Source organism: Phasianus colchicus, chromosome 1 (assembly GCF_987193195.1).
Source record: "Phasianus colchicus chromosome 1, bPhaCol1.hap1.1, whole genome shotgun sequence".
Classification (NCBI taxonomy): Eukaryota; Metazoa; Chordata; class Aves; order Galliformes; family Phasianidae; genus Phasianus; species Phasianus colchicus.
This window is the reverse complement of record NC_143436.1, coordinates 68157714-68180377: the sequence shown is the minus strand read 5'-3', so window position 1 is coordinate 68180377 and position 22664 is coordinate 68157714. Positions and strand designations below refer to the sequence as shown.

At 41.6% G+C, this 22664-nt stretch overlaps 1 protein-coding gene across 3 annotated transcripts in view; it reads right to left on the bottom strand.

The window, feature by feature from the left end:
- The window catches only part of IRAG2 (inositol 1,4,5-triphosphate receptor associated 2), a 51734-nt gene that overhangs the window by 1163 nt on the left and 27907 nt on the right, over positions 1–22664 (bottom strand). For all 3 annotated transcript variants that reach the window (XM_031597157.2, XM_031597155.2, XM_031597158.2), the window contains 23 exons: positions 20346–20509; positions 18695–18809; positions 18108–18270; positions 15934–15995; positions 15021–15086; positions 13956–14067; positions 12725–12872; positions 11867–11948; positions 9020–9066; positions 8873–8937; positions 8635–8751; positions 6645–6715; positions 6431–6497; positions 5613–5667; positions 5500–5527; positions 4759–4899; positions 4208–4342; positions 3259–3406; positions 2302–2345; positions 1560–1637; positions 1390–1454; positions 864–965; positions 672–776 (listed from right to left, as the gene is read on the bottom strand). In XM_031597157.2, coding sequence (XP_031453017.2) covers positions 672–776; positions 864–965; positions 1390–1454; positions 1560–1637; positions 2302–2345; positions 3259–3406; positions 4208–4342; positions 4759–4899; positions 5500–5527; positions 5613–5667; positions 6431–6497; positions 6645–6715; positions 8635–8751; positions 8873–8937; positions 9020–9066; positions 11867–11948; positions 12725–12872; positions 13956–14067; positions 15021–15086; positions 15934–15995; positions 18108–18270; positions 18695–18809; positions 20346–20509 — 2180 coding nt within the window. The remainder of the gene's footprint in view (positions 1–671; positions 777–863; positions 966–1389; positions 1455–1559; positions 1638–2301; positions 2346–3258; positions 3407–4207; positions 4343–4758; positions 4900–5499; positions 5528–5612; positions 5668–6430; positions 6498–6644; positions 6716–8634; positions 8752–8872; positions 8938–9019; positions 9067–11866; positions 11949–12724; positions 12873–13955; positions 14068–15020; positions 15087–15933; positions 15996–18107; positions 18271–18694; positions 18810–20345; positions 20510–22664) is intronic.

The following is a 22664-nucleotide window of genomic DNA, read 5'->3' as shown; positions in this document are numbered from 1 at the left end:
CAATAGAACGAAAGTAAATGTATTGTTCTTGCTGTCTTTCCAATTTTACATGCTAGCATGCAATTATCTCCTCGCCCAGGAATGCTCAAACCATAGGTTTAGCTTTGGATATTCATGCAGTTTTTCCTGTACAGAGCACTTGATTCCTTTCCTGCAGGGAGGAGTTTAAACTTAGGGGCTTTGAGAGGATTCTTCTTGAGGACAGCCCTCTTTGACCTGGGAGACCCAGAGAAATTAGCTGCAATAATCTAGACTTGGTGGTGATAACTGCTTGTCTCTCAGTTTGTGCCAAAACTGAGAAGTGCTAAGTGTTGCACAGGCCTCAATAAAAAAAAAAAATCCATGGCTTTTTTTTTGTGTGTTTTTAAAATGAGAGTAGATGTCACAAGCCCCAGTAGCTCAGAGCTCAGCTATAAATACAGGCACAGAGTAGTAAATCAAAGTAGGATAGCAGCATGAAGCTCCCATCTATCTCCCCATTACCTTCCCATTTAAGGTTCCTAACGGATCCCTAAGGAGGTGAGTCTGGCATCTGATGCTATTCATTCCTGGTTAGTTTTTTCAGCAGTCAATATTGAGAACCAAACCCAAACCTACTGCTTTGGTTTCTCTTCCCACAGCCAACCACTGCTTTACCTCACAGCCATGTGAGGGGAAAAAAAGAAACTTACGCTGACTTCAGGTTCCATTTTGATGGACACTTTCCTTTTTCAGAGGTACTTTCCTTTCTTGATAGTTGTTCTTGCATTTCAGCAGGCAATTCCAGCTGCTCATTTCTATAAGCAAACAACAGTTCCAAAGCTTTTCCATCAAGCATTTGATTTGACAGCTCATAACATGGAGGGCATTTCCATAGAACTTACTTAGTTTCAGAATGTTCATCCTCATACTCTGTCCAGGAATAGGTGCTAATGAATCGCTGGAGGGAAGGACGCTTCTCATTTTGCCTTGCTCCTAGTCGTCCCCTGTCATGTTTGAAACACATTTGCCTTAATTTCCCACCAGAAACATATCATGAAATTACAAGCTTAGCAGCAGCCCACTCATTTGGTTGGGACTTAGACAAATAAGTTTCAAGATTAGTCACCTAAAATTAGGGATTTTTTGAAATTAAATCCAAATCCATTAACATTAGCTATCTGGTTTTCATATTTTAGTTCCAATGCAAGAGAATGTAATTTTTCAAATAAGGGTTGAGAGATTTAAAAAAGAAAAGCTGCAGCATTTTGTCCCAAAAGCTCATTTACCTACTGAAGCACATAGAGCCAACGTGAAAGATGCAGCCTAATGTTATTATACCTCAGGATGCTCCATAAGTTGCTTTATATGGGCACAGCTTGAGCTGAAAATTATTTAACCCTAAACAAAGAAGAGGCTGAGCAACTTTACCAACTGCTTGATCTCCTGTTGAATTTATCACCCCATTCGTCTCCACCTGTTTCTTGCAGTTGGGCCTAGAGAAGAAACGTAAGCCACTAAGTGCAGCTGCCTTTTCCCAGTGAAACTCAGCCACTTCTGAGAAGGGACACGTGCCTCACCACACAAGAGCCCTTACTTACCAGTGGCACCCCAACACCTGCATTTCCAGCGCTCCTGGGCAATGTTGCAATGCTAACTCTTCGTAAGGATGGCGATGGCTATATGAATAAAAGGCATTACTGACTCTATCAAGGAACAACTGGATTACTCACTGAGTGCACAAGACACCATCTGTTTTGGCACAAACTGTGTAAAAACTCAACACTGATGCTTAGCTTTAAGTGACATACAACAAGAAATTAAATGATACACAGCCCCAAATGCATTTTATTTATTTATTTTTTTTAAATGCAGCATCTTTTCACATTAACTGCTTCTCCCCACCTAAGTATCTAAAGGGAGGCTGGGCACACAGCTTCCAGCAAAACACCAGAAGTGAATGCATTCCCTCACAGGAATTCCTCTAGTCAACAGGAGTTGAATTCATTTTTTCCATCTGTGCTAAACCTTTCTCTTATAATGCCAATGGATGAACCACATGTGAACAATATTTCTTAGCCACTACATGAGAATGGTCATTTCAGCTTCTGTGAACCCCTCATCTGCCCTAAGTGGGGCCAAATGCAGCTCCTTCGGGGCTGGAGAGAAAGGGGGAAATCAAGGCAAATGAGAAAATATCCCTGTGTTTGATGACATCAGCCTATATTTGAGAGAAAGCCATCATGTTAAGCACACACCACAGTGCCAGCACATGACTTGGTGAAGGAAACCACACACACAGAAACACACTTGACACTATACATTAAACTATAAGGGCCATACCTTGAAGTTAAAGGAATTGGGGAGCTTTTTGTTTGTAGATTCGTCTGTGAACAGATTAGACATAAGGAAGGTTTACACAAACGCAGCGAGTTTTAGTTGCAGCTAGAGGTCTGACTTTTTTTTTTTTGCAGTATCTGCTTAAGCAGAGAATACATCAAAATGCTCCCAGAAAGCAGAAATGAGATTTCAGGGGGGAAAAAAAAACCCTCTATTTCTAGATAAGTTCTGAATATACACATATATTACACATCCTCTGCAAGGATCAATTCCTGTTGCTATCAGCATTTCTACCATTATCAAGTCAAACATTCTGTTTTAAGCCAATCTCTGCAGTCAGTTATGGCTTGTAGACAAAATTTAAGAAGAATAACCTGTGGTTCAGGCTCCGGAGAGGATTTTTAGCAGTGAACAAGTAAGACCACCTTATCTGCTCTTAAAATACATGCTTCATTTCAGAAGAAATTCACACTTCTCCTGGAAAAGCCACAAGTTCATGACACTGTCTGAAAACCCAACCACTCTACCATTTGCTGAATGGGGGAAACTCAGAGCACCTGCAATTCAGCAGCTGAAATTCAAATTTAGAAAGGAGCTGCAAGAATCTACAAAGTCAAAACTGAACTACATAGAATTAACTGCTGGGAATGCTGCAGGGTAAACAAGCATCTAGATGTACTGCTCAGAAGCAATAAGATCACCATCACCATACCCACTTGTGGAAAAGCCAGAACATCGCCACATCCTTGCAGTGTTTCTTCCCACTATCCCACAATTCCTAACAGTTTATATACAACTTTACTTATAACATATCATTAGTGCACTGCTAATTTTTCCTCTAGAGGAAAGGAGATACATCAGTCATACAAACCTCTCTACCTAAGATGTTCAGCCTTAACTAGGCAGGTCTGCCTAGCAAACCCCAACAAGAGGAGGGACCAACCAGCTGGTTTGAGTTACCTCTATCTCCAAGAGAACAGAATGACCTCTCATTCTGGAGCAGGACCTGCTTCAGCTCCTCAAGTTCTGCATGTTCTTTTGCATACATGCGCTTCAGGTTTTCCACATGCTGAATCATTACTTCCACAGCCTTGCTGATACGGCTCTCCTGGCAGAGTGAAATGGCCGTAAGTCAATGAAGTGGCTCTCTGAGGAGCTACACTGTGCTTAGACTTTAAGATTTTATTTTCTCCATCATCATCTATCTACTCCCATTTTGTACCATAGTGGACAGATGGACAGAAGTGAGAGGATGTTGCATCACCTCTACAAAGTTTCACTGCAACCCATCTCTTATTTCACAACAAAGTTACGCAAATCTCATTTCTCCAGTGATTTTTCTTATTCTAATTGGTTCATACTTTAATGTTTTGAGTCCTTATAACTCACCCTCTTTGAGCTACAGTCTGAACATCCACTACACATTTGTTAGTATTGTCAAGACTTATCTTCATGCTGTTCTTCCACATGCTTACACACTACATTTGACTAGATTTTTAAAAGTTTCCATATATTTCACTTATGCTTCCTCCAAAGCCCTGTTAGGACCCTTCCCAGAAGGCAGAGAATTGTCATTAGAGCAACAAGACTGTTGTTGCCACATTGTATCTTTGTGCTCTCTATTGTAAGCAGCCCTAGGCTACCAGTCTTCTGTTATTTTATTTTAAATCAGGGCCATATTGTTGCAGTGTTTCCAAACAATGCAGTAATTCTCACAGTGCTTGGGATTCCCAATAGCAACACATGCAGCAGTCTGAGAAGGGAGAGCCAGGACTAAACACTACTGGTCAGTTTCCTCTGCACACGAGTTCCCACATCTAGTCCTGGAACTAGAAGCCCAGCCAACAGGTACTGCTAACCCTCAACAGCTAGAAGCTTTGATGCAAAACGTGCATGTGAGAAGCATTACCTGGTTAATAGCTCCCAGCATCTCTGCTCTGCTGGCAACTCTGGCTGCATACTGGCTGAGAAACTGCAAGCTTTTCTGCAGCTTCTTAATAATTTCCTGTGCTTGGTTATCTTCTTCACACAAAGGAACTAAAGCCTAACAAGCACATAGAAAATAAAAACAAACGAGAGCTGTTAGTAGAGAACAATGGGCAAACTCAACTGATGTCAGTGAAGGGCAGCGTTCCAGCTCAGAGTCACCACATTAGCACTCAACAGCCTCACTCAGTGTACCCTGATAACAAGCTCCAGTGGGCAGAGACTTCAGTTTAACTAGCATAAAATCAATTGAGTACAGGGTTCTTTGTGGACACCTGTGCAATAGAGAAATTCCCTACTGCCTGAGCACTCAGATGCAGGTTATCCCTCCAACACTACATTTTTCCTATTTTAAATCCATCACTTGATTTGTTCAGATTAGTTCATGATGTATTACAAATTCTAGAGAAAAAGAGCCATACTGGGAGACATTGATAACCATTGTTCCTGTGCACAGCCTCAACTCACACTCACCTCCAGCATCTTCAGAGCATTTGTAATCTCCTTTTTCAAGTTCTCTTCAGCCAACTCTCGGGATCTTTCTTCAAGCCTCACCCTCTTGTCCAAAGTGAACAAGTCACACTTAAAACCTAGAGACAGCCTTAAAAATTCTGCCTATTGTGGAAACAAAATGATTTCAGAACAATCCAAGTGGTGCAGTTGCTTTTTTTTTTTTTTTAAGTAGATATGAATGCTGAAGTGACATTTTGGAATGTACTCCATACTAAAGTTATAGAAGAGATAGAGAAGATAAAACAAACATGGCTTGCTTCCCCAAAGCCAGTCCTTCTGTCTATAGTGATGGAGGAAATAATCTGCAGCCAGGACAGATGAGATCCTGGCAGCATGCCATCTGTCCTTTGAAAAATGGACTAAACCAATACACTCTACACACTGCCAGGAGGAGGTCACAGCTCTACTCTCCTTCACCTCTGCAAATGAGTGTCTCAGTTGCAACAGTGTTTTAGTCAGTCTTACAGATTTTCACCTTTTCACATCACAGCCCTTCCATAGTTTGTGACATACAGAAACATTGTTTATGTCAACATACTTGGGAACAACACTTCAAAAGCCAATTCACAAAAGTAGACTGGGTTTAAGTTACTCAGCATCATTCTTTTATATGGGAAAAGATAGCAATCCACAATTAAGGGCTTATATCATGGACAACAGAAGGGCCTTGTAGATGTAAGCATACAGGCAGTAGAGACTTACCTCCACCTCCTTCTCACTTGGAAAATCACTGTGAGATAAAAAGAAGGAATCATGTAACAGACTGCCACTCTGAATTCCCACATGCAGGTATCACTGAAAGTCAGAACACTTACAGCTCATTTTGCTTCGCTTTGTCTCCTTTAAGGCCACCTGTGCTGGGTGAACTCCCTGACAAGAAAAAAATAAAAGCTTTCTCAACCAAAATAAAAAAAACCCAACAGCCCACCAAAATGGTTTGTGACAGTCTTTGGAGCTCCAGCAGAAGCCACAACTGTAATTCCTTCATGTTAAACTCTTTTCTTGTGCACCTCAGTAGGACAGCAACAACAAAGCACTGACACTTGCATGGAGCCACAGAAGTTAGTTGTTCAAGTGATTTCAACTCACATCTTGCGTGCCTGGGAAAGGTTAATCCTAAACTTTGGATTAAGCTCTCAACCCTTAGGTTCAGGATGTTACACCATCACTTGCTTCTGTTCTACTCCAAAGGCAAAAGGGTGAGGTGACAGAGTGAGGATCACTAAGCACAGTTCAGCAAAAGCATTTTCCAGTTAATCTGGAACATGGTACTCTAAATTTTAGTTAGCGTAAAGGATGCTGCTTTACAAATCTCGGGGGGGAGGCATGTCAGTTTCAAACACCCCAGCTCCTCTGCAGCTTTTAAATTCTTCCTCCTGCCTAGAGGAAGCTGGAGCTGGTTAGATCAGTATCTGCAAAAACCAGAAAAGCAAGTTTTTGCATGCTAACATGTTCCCTTTCTTTACTGCTAACACCAATTCTGGTGTTCAACTGCAACATCCATCCGTTAAAACCTCATGCAACCAATGGCACAGCCCAGGCAGTTCTCTACATCCACTCACACAGCTCTTGGCACAGGTGACCAAGGCACACACCTGGTAAGTTAAGCAAATGAACTCAACAAACCTCTTACCTTTCCTGCTGGGAACCACAGCTGGTGTTACCTCACTCTGTTCTTTAGTAGCTTCATTTTCCATCTCCTAAAACAAAACACAACAACAAAACCATGAGCACAGGCAGACCAAGGCAAGAGCCACAGAAGCCCTGGAGGGGCCCATCCCCTACTGCTTTGCATTGCCACTGCTCAGCCAAACAATTCAATGTTTCCACATCACCAGGACTCTCACCAGGTCTTTCTTCATGGGATCTGCTTTATGTTCTTCCATCATGGAGGTGGACTCCTTGATCAGGTCAGGTTCTGGAAAGAAACGTTCCAGAAAAGAAGTGTAATAAAACCAAAACAAGGCTCCAACACACCAACACCCAGATTATCAGCCACTGACTAACAGGCCTTAAAAAATTTGCAGTAACATGTAATACATGTTTATGAGCAAGACTTACTTCTGAGTGAAGTTGCTCCAGGTGAAGTCACAGAGGTTCAAGTAATATTCTTTTGGATTTTCTGTCCTTCCCCCCCCCCCCCTCCTCAGACATTCTCTTTGTTATTTAGAGAGAGAGTTTATAATGAGTTTTTATTTCAACTTCAATTAGCACAAGAATATATGAGAAAAATCCCCACACACAACTAGAGAAGAAGCAGCGAGTGTTTGTAATTCTTCACTTTCATGCTATGAAACATCAGATAACACAGACACAGAAGCTAATTCAGCTATCATTACAGAGCATCGAGCATAACCAGGTCAAGAAATGTGCAGAGTTGTGGTATATCAGGAGCCTATAAGCTTCCAACGCCTGACACCTGGGCTGCCCTTCCTACTCAAAAAAACCACCAACCAGTAGGGTGCTGGCAGAGCCAACAGAAGAGCTCTCCTTGCCAAAAGGCTGGTGGCAACAAACTGCTCAGTTCAGGAACTGATGATGCCAATTCGGATTCTTTCAAGTGCCACAGTGTAGAAAGCATTTAAAGCAGTCAAAAATAGCCTCCAGAAAGACAGCTATTAAAGGGAAAATATTTAAGAAATTGAAGGAAGTCTTGGAGAGTTAAGCTGATTTCTTGTGTGCAAGTAACTCTGGCAGCTATTTATAGCTTTTAGAACATCTAGAGTTTTTTTTTTTTGCTGTTTATATAGTCACACACACCCACATACACAGATGCACAGAAAGAAATAGCTCAAGAAAAGAAAAGTTTCAGGTCTGAAGTGCTCTCTCTTTTCATCCTTCACATAACCAACATCCCCTGCTCAGTGTTCCCTTTGCCCCGGCTATTTTTTCCACAGCCTTAAGTATCCAACCTGGCTTCCAAGCACCTTTGGAAGATGTTGTATAGTAGTATTAAAGATCACAAATGCAGATTCAGCAACACTCCCATCCTAATGCTAGAAATGCTTTCTGCTGGGAGATGTAAAGCTGGCAGCAGGACCTCAGACTTTAAAGCTATTTGGACTCTTCCTGATCTGCTTTGCATGTCTGTTTCCTCCTTGCTATAGGTACTTTCATCAACTATGAAAATTAACTGCAAAGGCAAATTAGTAGAAAGAAAATATATTAAGAAAGGAGACCGAATTCGATTTCAGGAAGATAGCACCCAAGAAACAAAACAAGAAACAAGATGACAAGAAAAGAGCCCTATATTTGGGTAAAGGTTAAAGATAGTTACAAACAACCACGAGTTCTGTGGTGCTTATTCAGATCAGCACACACTCTAGTTTTGTTTTGCTTTTAGTTTTTAAGTGAGAGAAGCTCCATCAGATCTGGTAAAAGTGATAATTATGGATGTGTGTTCCATAGGGAAAGACAGGACCATACACAAAGGTCTCCATCTCATCTCTCCTCCTGGCCTACCCCTATCTTCTTACACTCTAAGCATCATTTTCAAAAGGAAAATGCCATTTAGTACAGTTACCAAACCTCATGAAACAATGAAAAGATTATTTTTTCCTCCCCAAATGCCTTGGGGTTTAGTACCCACACATTGTTACACCAACTGACTTCACCAAGTTATTTCATGCTCACATACAACACCATAAGGCACCCTCCTGGGCACAGCCTTACTCTTACTTAGCTTTGAGAGTACCTGCAGGTGCAAGCATTTGCAACAGCAGAAATTCAGAAGTTGAAGTTATGTTTCTTACTCAGCTTCCTCACTTTAAAGGCATTCTGGAAGCAAACTGTTTCCTTGCTGCACAAACACCAGTGTGGCTGCAGCAGTGACTGTACCTGACACAGAACCAGCCACATCCTGATCGTTGTTTCTCTCCATTGTCACAGAAGTTGGCACAACTTCCTCCTTTGCACATGAGTTCTTGGGCAGCTTTTCCTCCATCACAAAGCAGCCTAGGGTATCAGCCACAGAAGACAGAGCACTTATCAGTCAGTAAACATAGAGATTTCATATCTATTTTGAGAGTTTCAGCACAAGAAATGTACACACCTGCACTCTGGTTTAAGGGCCTACCTGTTACCAGTGCAGTGCTTTCTGAAGAGGATGTAGGAAGTTCTTGGGGAGAAGTTAAGCCATCACTGTCAAAACAAAGTTTCTTTTTAAATGCTCATCCACATTATACAATCTTAATACTTTTAAAAGCCTCACACAAAACCTGACCTGGATGGGATCAGACCAAGTGGTATTGACGGCTCTGCACAGTCCATCTTAACAGGAAGAGAGAAGAGTTAGTATTAGGTTGCCTTGCAAGTACAAGAATGTTTTATGCCATCAAATATCTTGTGTGGAAGGGACCTTAAATCCCACCCAGCCCCAACCTCTGCCATGGGCAGGGCTGCCCCCTCACCAGCTCAGCTGCCCAGGGCAACATCCAACCCAGCCTTGAGCACCTCCAGGGATGGGGCACCTGCACCTTCTCTGGGCAGCCATGCCACTGCCTCACTGCTCTCTGAGAAAGAATTTCCTCCTGACATCTAACCTAAGTTTCCCTCCTTTTAGTTTAAAGCAATTCCCCCTCATCCTATCACTACCAAACCATGTAAAAAGTCAGTTTCCTGTTCATAAGCTTCCTTTAAATACCAGAAAGCCACAATGAGGTCTCCCTGAAGCGTTCTCTTCTCCAAGCTGAACAAGCCCAACTCCTTCAGCCTTTCTTCATAACAGATACACTCCAGCCCTCTGATCACGTCATCTCAAAATCTTAATAATTACTCCAGCTGTACCTGAATTACTTCAGCAGCAGAAAACCAGATGGTACATGTCCGTAAAGCCTATAGCCACCTCTACTCATAACATACAGCTTACTGTGATACTACTGTTAGGAGTGATAACTTTTAGCAGAAGTTTAGCGAGATAATTTTGTTCCTGACAACATGCATTTTTCATATGACCAAAGCATGTATTACTATACCGCTTTGCCATCCCAATGCTATGCTTAAGGGTGCACCCATTTTTCAAGGTCATAAAAAGTGCACAGAACTCCACTCAGCTATAGATACTCAACTCATTTAGGTAGATAAGAGCATTACTTTTAACAACTTGACTGAACAGACAAAAAACTAGTTTCGCTCATGTGCCTTTAGCTGCTGCAGTGTGATTCCGGTCCCAAGTCTTACTGCGTCACAGCTGAGAACAAGATCATCTTGAGCCTTTCAATATGCAAAGAGAGACACTGAATGGGAAATATCCTTCTTTCCCCTCCACCAGAGCCTGACTGCCCTCGCAGAGCCTGTGCCTCAGCCAGCCGATGTTTCCTCTAATGCAAATGCAGGCTATTTTTATTCCTATTTGAATTCTCTATTAAGCTTAAGGAAGTTCAGCACTGTGTTAGTCTTGTTCAGGCCAGTAGGACTACAGGAGTAGTTGGGGAGAAGAAAAGAGATGAATGGTGCACTGGAACGAAGCAAGGGAATCCTGAAGGGTTCCTGAAGCACAAGCATGCACTGCCAATACGATGTTGATAGAACTTGGAGCTGACCAGTACAACTCAGCATCCTGCATGACCTCTCTGGGTAACCTCATTGTCAGTGGTTTCCTGTTTTGCAATTAAGGAAAATCCTCAACTCCATTTTTGAAGACATACTAGCTGCTTGGATTGGGATTGCACAGGCTACACTTAAAACAACCACAGCTAGAACACTTTATACATTTTACTTTTATATCATCAAAATAAGTGTAAAAAGCCCAATTCTGATCTGGCTTCAGAAGTACTCCTTTATTTAGTATCCCCTGATCTCCTACAACAACAGCACTGACAAAGTCCTGGAGTTACTTACATGCAGAAGGTCTCAACCTGGTCAAGCACATCTGCAACCACAGTGCAAAATAAGAAAGCCTAGAGATACCTTTTCTATTAATCTGGGGAATTCAAATGTCTCCATATATCACAGGTTTCAGAACAGGTACTGGGCACAGCCTCTTTACCTCTTCCTTAGGGCAAGCTTTAATACTTACATTTTTCCTCCTCTTGTTTTCCTTTAGGAAAAGGAAAATGCCACTTGCAAGTCCAGTCAGAATTACAGAAAGCTCCAGAACAATGAAGGACAGACATTTTGAACAACTTCGTTAAGCTGCCGCTTCCCAGGAAGATTAAAATCACTGAGATTATCCCTCTAAGACAACATAAGCAGCAGCAGCATGAGGGAGGGAATTCCTTACTTTCTTTCCCAGCTGATCAGTGTGCTGAGACCACAGGCAGTATCCATCTCCTACTTTCTACCTTCATTGCACTTTCTGCCTCACTTTGCACTGCAGTGAGACCAGGGCAGCTCTGAGGCTGCACACTCACTGGTGCTGCACAGCTTTTTTCCAGGTTCACAAAAACCACCAATCAATTTTCACCACTGCCCATGCTATAGCTTGTAATTAGAAAGCCATGCCTGTGTAGCAGGGCTGAGGTCTGGATTTCAGCAGTGAGTGCTACAGCACTGAGCACAGTGCTGAGCCATGGATCATGTGGCTATCACCATGAGAAAACTGACTGACAGTTCAAACAGTAGGAGGAAGCAGTTTGATAGATGCAGGATTCACTTCAGCAGTGAAAGCATATCATGATTGAAGGAAGGTCTTACATACAGCAAATACATCATTTTTCAACTGTTACAGCTGTAGGAAAAAGCGCAGAGAAAGGCAGCATTCAAACTAAAGCATCCTGTCATCACTTAGAGGTGTTTAAGTGTGGTGATGTCACTGAGACTTCCCCGGCAAAACAAAGTATTACTGTTCAAATAGCACTGGCTGAAGTCTATAAGCCATTTAAAAGTCATCTCCCAGCTAAAAGCATGACCCAGTGGCACACGAACATCAATACTTTTAGGTCAGTAACAGCATTCCAGGACAGAGCCCAAGCAGAAGGAAATATCCCAGACAAAACAAGATGTCTCTGCACCCTGCTGGCTGGTGCCAGCTCCATTGCAGTGCTGATAAATCTCCATCTGCCTGTTTGTAAGGCACAAAGTGCACGAACCCATTCAGAACTACATTTGGGGTATCAGAGACAGCACTCACCTCAGTAAGTGAAGAGTCCATCATTGTAATGGAAACAGGAAGGTCTGAATCAGTATAGCCACCAGCAGAGTATATTTTCCACCTGGCAATACACATTTTATTTGCATATTGCCTGAACAACAGTGAGATACATTGCCTTAAGCACATAACAACCAAAGTCACCGCTATCTGTACAGTCAGACAGCTGGTCTCCAAGAGAAATTCATGACAAACATCAATCCCTCCTCCCCCAAACAGCAAGAACCACCACCTGTCCTTCCCAACCTCCTCCACACTGCACTGCTCTAGAGAAAACCTATGGCAAAAGCTTCAAAAGCTGCTGAATTTCCTGCTGCAGACTGCCTGCTTCTACATCTCCAGGAACATCCTTAGCTTGCTTTTTAAATATTCACTGACATTAGTTAGCTTGCTTACAGAGTCTTAAATAGTTCAATCTGTTTAAGAGATCTAAGGAGGCAGTTTGATAGGCAAGATCTTAGAATTCCTGCAATAAATTCTGCCAAAAAAATTCTCCTCAAAATGGATAAGAGTTTGGCTCTGAAATGCAAGTGTCATCACGAGTTAAATACTGAAATAGACACAAGAACACCTACCTTCTGCCTCAGCATGAAATGCTGTTCACTGCCACCGTATCTGCCTGATGGCCATACCAGTGGTTCAGTAAAGTTTTAATAATACTCTTGAAAAGAGGAGCAAAGTGTTCCCCTAAAACACCATTAGCTGGCCATTGAGTACCCAGTATTGAGATGCTCATCTTTTGAACCTAGCATGTGCTGAGGATACAGCTTCCTCCAGGACCTTTTGTATCCCAGGCAGTCTTTCACCCTTCACCCCAAAGAGGTCATCCTGCCATCTTACTTGGACCCTACTGATGTCACATCTGAAATGGATGCATGCCACAGACCACAGCTTTCAAAGAGGCTGGTGACAGATCTCCATCTGCAAGGGGGATTCCAGCTGTGCGCAGGAAAGTTAATTGGGCAGGAGGTTTCCAGATTTAGAGCATCTGTAGAAAGTGAAAGCAGCATGAAGAGTCACAGCCACAGGCAAAGTTGTCACAGTCATTTACATCAATTTTCATTTCTTAAGTCTGAGATAATAAAGAAACAGACCAATCTAATGAAGATTAAGAAAGTTTTCATCTTGTATGAAGGGTTGGGTTATCCAGACTTTGCCTATTGTTGTACATGGAGGTATGTACAGGGTGTTACTTCCCTGTAACACCCAGGGATAGGGATTTTTCATCAGTCAGGTCACAGAAGCTCCTGTATGGCAAAGCATTGGTCTAGTGAAGTGTTGTTTTGCAGTAAAGGGGAATGGAAAATAGATCTTTGAGGACTTTTTGAAACAATATTTGACTGGTACAAGACACAAATACCTGCCTTCTTTGTGGCAGGATCACAATAATACAGTAAGTTGCAGCTACACTGTGTTAGTGCATTTTAGAAAGCACACACAATCAAACAAGTTTATCCTCCATTTCCCCCCAGCATGGGGCTAGATTACATTTGAGTATTTCACAGCTTGTACTAGAACAGTCACTGTGTTCTACCAGCTTACTCATGGAGGAAATATTGTATCAAACGCACTCTGCTGTGCAGTGGAGTAAGGCTTGAGAGTTGCAGGAAAGTACAAACCACATATAAACAAAAGTCAGAAATACTACTATTTGATTCTTAAAAAACTGTGCTACCCATTTGAGTTTTTAAATCAGGATTGTCCCCATCTCAGTAGCAGGATGCCACTCACCGCCTTAAGCGTGCTCAACAGGATGAATGGGAAGAACATAAGTCCCATCAATTCAAGTATCTTGCCAGGAGTATACTTGCATGTGTGACTTATTCAATAGCTCCCTATGCTTTTGGGGATCCTTGGTAGACTAACAGACAGCCACCTTTTCAGATCTTTATTTGAAAGCATTAAGAACATGGTTCAACCTCAGATCACATGCAAAATAGGCTAAAGCCAACAGCAGGTTTTCCACAATCTAGCAGCACATTTGGCTGCAGCAAGACTGCTGTATACAGCTTATTAACTCCTCCTATACTTCAGGAAGAGGCAGAAAATGGCAAACACCACTAGGTCTTACCTAGCAGAGGAGTAAAACTCCAGTATGAAATATCCGAGGGCAAGGTCCTAGGGAACTTAGTGCACAGGGTAGATCTTTCACTCCACAGTGTTTTTCTATTAGCTCTGCTGCCCTAGAAGAAAGTATATAAGTTCAACCATGATAAATGTACTGGTGCCATCAGCATCACACACATGCAGAATTGTTTTTGCATTATATAATACTAAGTTATACCATTTCCCTCCACCCACACTTTTTCTAGAAAAACTTAGATCCTTGATGGGCAGAACTAATAAAAGAGGTAGAATAATTCAAGTTCCACCTTCACAATTGCAACAGGTAATACTGGTTTCAGCTACGTTTGGGAGTAGATAACATGAAAAAAAGGATGGAAAGTATAAATGCAGGGTGTGAAGGACAGGAGAGGAAAGAAACCAAACCAAAGCTGCCCCATTCTTCCCCCTTCTCTGCTTCCAGTAAAGTCAGAGTCAGACCAACGAGGCAGACCAAGACAAGGAGCACTTGCCCAATGCCTGGCACCTACTAAGCAGAACAAACTTCCTTCAGCAGAGGTAGCTGGACAGCTCCAGCTTAAGCCCTGTTGCATGGAGAGAAGGCACTGCCCACATACTCTACAAACACACACCATTTATTTGCCATATAGTGCTGAAGAGGGATTATTTCCAGATGGCTCAAAGAAACTTCTGAAATACTAATACAGCTGCATTTTATCAAACGTTGTATAAAATGATTAATAACAGAGGACAAATTGAGAAATGCAGCACCATCTTCAGCCTCTGAGCCTTCTCAAAAGGCACCTTACCAAGTGCCTGTACTTCGTCACAGCACTGTTCAGAAGCAATAGTAAGCTTTGAAACATATATTTGAATATACTTTTGTATGTCTGCACATGTACATAAATATACAGACACAAATATGTACATAAAACATATATAATCAAGTAACTTAATTGACTTAGCAAAGTTTCTCGTGAGGAGAGACTCTTTCCCCCCAAGTCATGAAGAAAAATACTACTAAAACAAGCATCGTGTTTCAGCAGCCTTGGCAATGGTCAGAACCACTTACCTTCCCTTTCACTGGTTCCACTGATGTAGGCAGCAGACTGTAAACAGATTCTTCATCTACACAGAGCTGTTGCAGCAGAGAAACAGTAGAAGGAAAAAAAATAATTTTATCTAATTGAATTATTTTCAACTATTAGGAAAAATACACAGTTGTTCCCCCTTGCTGTCTTCAGTCTTTAATTCTGCACACTTCTGTGCACAAACAGAAGTTTTATTTCACATGCAGCTGATCCACAGTTTTGATTCTGCTCCTCTGATGCTCCCGTTACAGTCTAAGATACATTTTAGGATCTTATGTTTGTCTTCATAAATACCTTCCTATTCTCTGTTAAATTCAGACTGCTCAGACCCTAAGCTATAATGTTTTTTACTAGAGCCAGTTGGGAAAGTCTTCCCACTATGTCTCCCCCTCCACCTCCTCCTAAAGATGAAGAAAGTATTTTTATTCAAAGCAAATTATTCTAGAGTTATATAATTTCCAACTTATCTCCACAGAAGAGCACGAGGTAAAAAATCATTTTATCTTCTATCCTAATCCCTTTATACTGGAAGTGTTTTGTAAGGAGACTCTCTGCATAAGAAGGGGCTGACTGGGGAAGGGGACAGTTGGGGAAAAAACATAATAAATCACATCATGCATCAGGGAAAGCTCCCTGAATCTACATTTGATATTATCATGTAGAACTGTTTATGTTGAGACCAACAGCACACCAGTGAGTTCTAGTCCATCTTTACTGGGAGAGAAGAATGTCATGCAGCTCAGCACATAGATCTCACTTGGACTCCACAGCCAAAAAAAAAAAATAATGGAACCATAAGTGATTAGACAGCACAGCTCAGCTATAGATGCCCTTTCACCAAAGCACCTCTTGTGCAAGCCTACCTTTTCTTCTCCAACCAGACAAGCTTCATACCTGATATAGCCTTTCACAGAGTCGCTCTTTAAGCAGCTCCCCTCTCAGCGCAATAACAGTGGCTATGAAGAGACATTTGTCAGTTTTAGAGTGCTCCTTACAATTAGATAAGGAGCAGTCCAGCATTAAAGTGCCTGTAAACTCCATGCTGCCTGTCACAAACTTATAGCGTTTTGCTTTGGTGTTGTTATACTTACAATAGTTTTCACAGGAAAGAGTTTTAAAAGCATACTTTGCTTTGAAAGTTCCATCGAGCAGATAAAATTGGGAACCTTTTAACTTGTGATTATGTCTCCTTTGTTCTTCTATGAAGGGGGGATTCTTCCCCACACTGTCAGTGTTACAGTTCCCTATGGAAATGAATGATTATTACAGACTTTTGGAAGAGAAGGCTTTGTACAAAGAGTTTACACAGAACCACAGAATGGCTTGGGTTGGAAGGGACCTTAAATCCCATAGAGTTCTGCACTCCCACCATTGGTGGGGTTGCCTGCCATGAGATAAGGATGCCCACAGTCCTGTCCAAACCAGTTTTGAACACTTCCAGGGATAGGCTTCACTTCATATTTAGAAACATTCTTTGTTCAAGTTTGGTTACACTGGGGGCTGCCCCTGGTGGTTTTTACTGATATAAGACTCTCGGTATATAAAAACTAAATCTAATACTGTGCAAGTAAGGAGAAGGAAGAGAGAATTTTATAAGCAGTGTCACCTCAGTGCCCAAGTAAAAAACTGAAGGCAGGTCATACCGCTTTTTCACTGAATGATGGCTTTAGCAGTTAGCTTCAAGTCATCATTCCACATTTGAAACACAGGAGTTGTGCCAGCTGACACGGGTTTAGTAGCAAGCTTCCTCATCTATCAGGTTTTCTGGTCTCTTATCTCATCATGCAGGATGAGGAAGTGGGGAAATGGAGTGAGAGACAGGAAGAAAAAGAAAACAAACAAGCGATCCAGGCCTTTTGTCAGAAGGGGCACTACCCACCAGGCTTTTTGCAGAAGCCAATATAAAACACTGTCCTTGTCCTGACCCCAACCCTGTTTGTCCTGTTCTTTATAACAAATTCCAACTTTCCTATAGAGCTACCAATTTATTTCTATTCATCTTTAGAAAGACCCCTACAAACTACCTGGTGTCATTTATAGCCTAAGCCATTTTCAAGGCAGAAAACTTTAGATCTTGTTTCTTTATTTATTTTAGATCAGTGGCATCAGCCTCCTTTATAGTATCTGGAGTTCTCACTCTTGATTCATGCTAGCTTGACTTGCAGAAACACTTCATCTATTTAGCATCATCTTTCAGTTTTATTTCCACTGTTACACCCTTTGGTTACAAAACACTGTATAGCCTGAAGAAAGCAGCAAACATGAAAGCATGCACATGTGACTGATGTTTTGGTATTGTCCATAAGTCAACGTGCACAGCTGGGGATGTATAAGAACTGTACCTTAGGGCTAAGGCATAGAGCACAGTGTAATTTTTCTACAAGAAAAACTAGTTTCACACTCATGTGCCTTCAGCTTATTGCCTCACACAAATCACAGTGTAAACTGCACTTCAAAATGCATGCCTGAGGCCAGATATTCAGTGGGCTTAAATTGGCTTTACCTGGCAGCAAAAGCTATTTGTGTATTTGGACAGGAAAAACCATGTACACTGGAATTAAACCAAAAACTTATTCAACCAACTTTGTAAAGTGGGGACATTAGCAAGCAAGATGTAGAAATAAGTTTGCGTGGTTCCATAGCAGAAGTTGCACATGTACAGTTAAGTGACATGATTGCTTTCTAACAAAGATAACACACAGTTATTTGTGTACACAGAGTAAGTCTAGACATCAAGCAGAACACAGAGTATAAAACCCAAGCCTCCTTGACACAGGAAGCTTAAGACAAATGGATGACTGTTAGGGCTATGCAGATATATGAACAGCACCTTCAGTAAAGGTGAAGCTCCCATGGAATTACTAAGCCTTCCTCATAGGTAGTGTTAGGAGTCCATAGCTCCAGTACAGCCCAGCCACCACTTACAGGAATCCCACACAGCTCACTTCCACAGAGCATTTTACCAGAGGTGACCTGCAGGTCAGTATTATTCCCTTTTGCCATAACTTATCCATAAAGTATTTGCCCATGCAAAGGTGAATGCTGTCACATTGCCAATAGTTACTCACTTTTCTGCTCTTCCACCTTTTCCTGAAGCAACTGGCAAGTGCTTGTTAGAGCTGCATTCACATCCTTGAGCTTTTGCTGCTCAGAAATGGCTTCCTTTAACTGGCATTTCAGGGATGCGGCTTCCTCGCAGGCAGAGTGAAAGGCTTCAGCTTGGTCCTCTCTCTTAGCACAAAACAATATTTAAGGAAAAAAAGAAAGGGAAAATAAGAAAAACAGCCTGCCTAATACAAGAAGCCTCCACAGTTCATGTAGATGAAACCAAACTGCATCTGCTTTCTCTCAGGAAGTGATAAAGCTCCCTCTGAACTTCTGCATTTTTACAGTTGGGGTGGACTGTGTATGGAAGCTATTTTTGGCTTTTTTTTTTTTTTTAAAGCCACCACAAATATGCAATGCTGCCTCTTTCATCAGCAAACTGTTGTCACCACCCCCTCACATTTTACTTCCTTTACTGGTTCCACTTTCGCAATAAGGCACTCCATTCCGAATGCAGGACTTCCTTTCCCGAGAGCAGCAATGCACTGCATGCAGTGTTTTGCATCTGCCTGCATCTTTTCGGCGAAGAGGAAACTAGACTGTCCCTTACCTGTTTGCTGATATCCTCAAGCTGCTTTGTAGCTTTTTGCAGCTCTAAACCAAGAGCTTCTGCCTGGCCAGCAGCTTCTTCTTGCAACTGTTTGACAGTTTCTATCTCACGTTGCCTGCAGGGTGCGAGAGCACAAACCACAATCCGTTACTGACATTTTAGAGCAGGCATGCCTGGGAGATGACACATGCTAGTCGTTGAGACACGCATTAAGAACCATATTCAGCCATTACATCTCACAGCTCTCCAGTACCGAGCACCAGAGGCTGTTTAGAAAGAACAATTTAAACCTACTAAGCAGACAGGTGTTTTTTTTCCCCCCCTATAGTAGCTCTGGAAGTAAGAAGAGAACAAAGATTTTCCCTGGTTTCTAACTAAGCAGTAAAAGGGCTGTGCCAACCTCTGCCAACTGGGCGTCATAGTGAAAGTTGTAGATTATTCAGAGGTATCTCAAAGTTAAAAATCTTATTTGATCAAATTGTGAAAGCTTGGTCTAAGTTCATAGAATAATCAATATTGAGTCAGTCATTCTAGCAAAAACACCCTGGAGCTGTGCCTGCAGGTAACAGCTTCCTCTGGTTGATCTCCCAGTACTCCAGAAGGCATTTCACTTGACAGTGAGCAGATGCCATACCACTGAACAGGTGCTAAAGTTAACCACTTTCAAAAAGCCTCTTCTTTTATCTGCACAAACACTTTACTCGCTTATTTTTTGTCTCTTCTACACATTATTTCTTGTTGCAGCCACCACAAAGAATGGCGATGCAGAGAGGCAGCTCTATGAAAGCAGTATTTTTTTAAAGAAATTGGTATTTTTGTCAGCTCCTTCTTGATTGAAGGAAGAGCAGGTGGGAAGCCTACATTAACAATGTGAGTTGCATCTAAGTGAAATGAGAGAGCAGTGTGACTGCTCTGCATCAGCTCACAGGGATGCAAAGCCCTGCTAGCAAGCTGCTCGCATCCTGAACCTAGGGAATGGCAAGCATGTAAAAATTTAAGGTTTAGCACAGGATGGTGGAAGACTGACACTATAAATAAGTTTAGGACAAAACTCAGATCAATTTTTCCTGGAAAGAAAATTAGAAAGAAATCCCAACTTGGCTAGCTAATTTCATAAAAGTCCGAGAAGATATGAGAGGGAAGACAAAAAGGTTTCAGTTTGCTGTCTCTTGCTGCCATATTTGTTATATTAAATCTCCCAGCAGGAACTACAGGCTAAAAACCTCAGATTTAAAGCTGTATTTTCATATTTAGTGAGGTACCTCACTGTCTTGTTTTCTCAAGAGTACAGCTTCACTTATACCAAAAGCAGTAACAGCCAGAGAGATGTATTTCACAGGTCTTGATTCACATGCAAGCAGCAGTTTATTTAATGGTTGCACCTGCTAGGTAGGCAGTGCTCTCCCCCCACTTATCCCCTTCTAACTGCTCAGCTTGTGGTCTTCCCTCATATTTTCAAATAAGAATTTGAGATCATAAGTTACTTCATACACAAACCTGAACTCCCACATGCTGTAATGTTACACTAAAACCACATCCATTCTACAAAAACCCAAAATCCAAGAGTTCTGCACAAGGAAAATAGAGATGCCTTCAGAATTCAGTAAACTTTAATGCACTTAAAAGAAATGCATCTATTTTTAAGGGGTACCTGGCAGAGAGCTCTTTCCTTAGGTGAAGTTGCTCTGTTTTGGTTCGCCTCAGGTTGCTTGCCATTCGAATAAAATCCTTATCTAGAGATTCTTTGTGTTTTTCCAAGAGATTGAGTTTTTGGATCCAAAGGTGTCTTTTCTCTCCTAACTCCTGCTTGAGAACCTGTGAAAGTTTGAGATTGAGTTGCCATGTTTTTAGATGAAGAGCAGAGATACCAAGAAAGAAGAACTCAGTCCTTTTCCTCTGACATTGTTCATCTGTTACTGAAAAAATGGAGGCTTCTGACTTTAAAGAATGCTTAACGTGGGAGCCATATTTGGTTACATTGGTTCAAAGGGAAAAAAACTGATCCCACAGATGCAAGCCACATTAGAGTTTAATATTGTTCACAAGCTTCAAACAAAAGAAAAGCAGCACAAATGTACCACGCCAAAGACTAAAAAAGCCTGAGCATTTTCATTAGATAGGTTTACTGGAGCGACATGGGACATGGCCATGAGCAAGTGCCCACATCCTGAAGATAAGTTCCTCAGCCAAAGCAGGCAGCACTTGCTGTTAGAAATACCATAGCTTGACACATAAGTGGCAGAGACTTATATCAAGACTGTTATGCTGCCCTATCTTCCAGTGGGAAAGAGGCAAAAGATGTTTTTACTGTCACCATGTATATATGCTTAAATACACATACACACACAGATATATTTGAAATTTACTTGTATATAACAATTTAAAACATCCCAGCAAAGCATGCACATAATGTATTTCACAGAAGACGGGGGTAAAAGTGTTTAAGCTTGAAGTGACAGTGGATGCTCCCAGTTTCCAAAGATCTCACCGATTTTTCTACAAAAGCTTCCTGTAAGACTGAAAAGAATACTTTTTCTTCATGCATCTTCTATTGTTCAGCTCCCTGTACCATATTTCCCACACATCCACTGCATTCTAGGTGAAGACAGTTTGCTTGACATGAAGTCATTTCATGCTTCCAGAACCTTGAGGAAGGAAGACCTTCTACTTTTAAAGCATCCTACTCTTTCTTGAACCTCTGCCACCCTAGCTTCTAATTGTATAACCCTCTGAGAGCCAGAATAGGTCAACACTCATAACAAAAGTTCTCAGCTGTACATGTTTAATGAGAATACAATCATGTCATGAAAGGTAAATCAACATGCATCTTTCAGCTGAGAAATATTGAAGGAGGAAGTTTTTCAAGACCAAAAACCTATAGCAGTGCAGGAAGGCTGGGTAACTCCAATAATTGTTTCCTTCTGCCCAGGAAGGATGGAGGAAGGCAGCTATAATATTTTGCAACACTAGAGGAAAGAAAAAGGAGTATCTTTCTGCTTAAAAGGTAACAGCTTAAAACAGTATGTTTTGTGGTGTCACCTGTTATTACCCAAGTAGGCTGAATAGAGGTTTTGTATCTACTTAAGAAATAAAAAGATTATATATAGTATTAATATGCAGTACAATGGATTAGCATGTAACAGAGTTCAGAGAGAAAAAGCCTATATCCAGAAAGATGGCCATCTGAGAAACTGCTGTTATGTGGAAAACTGGGGGAGAAGTCAGGGAGAGAACAAGAGCAAGAGGGTTGAGCAGTACCTGCAGACTGATGCTAACAAAGGGAGAAGTTCTTCTTGCCACAGTTACTTAGATTCTATACCCTCAAGTCTTAAGAGAAAATGAGAGTAATAGTAAGTATACATTATGCCCCATCCCTGGAGACATTCAAGGCCAGGCTGGCTGGGGCCCTGGGCAACCCGAGCCAGTGAATGGCAGCCCTATCTGTGGCAGAAACTGATTGTGCTTTAAGGTTCCTTCCAACCCATACTATGCCATGATTTTATGATTAAGTTTTATATTTCTGTAGCAACCTTCTCTGATGCACATCCAGTAATAGCTGAACATTTTGCTTTTTAAAAGAGAATCTGGTTAAAAAGCCAGCCTTCCTCCTCTTCCTGGTGGAGGAACCATCTGCCTTGTAGACAAATAGAGCAAAAAGAGAAGACTGGTGTTTAGAAACATACAAGTTTCAAACAAAGGACAGAAAAGCTTCATAGCTCACACTACACTGTGTTGTCATCTGACTTCAAACCTACTTGCTTCATCTACCGTTTCCTTCAAGCATTGCGTTACCAAAGAGATGTGTCATACAAGACAAGTCAGGAAAAGCCCAGCAGTTGAGTAAGAAGTTGTTCCTTCCCTCTCCCCCCGCTCCCTAGGAGTTAGAACAAAATATACTTTTCCCTATACAGCTCTATCAGACCCATAAATGGATTGCCATGATCTTTAATAACATAACATATATAGGATA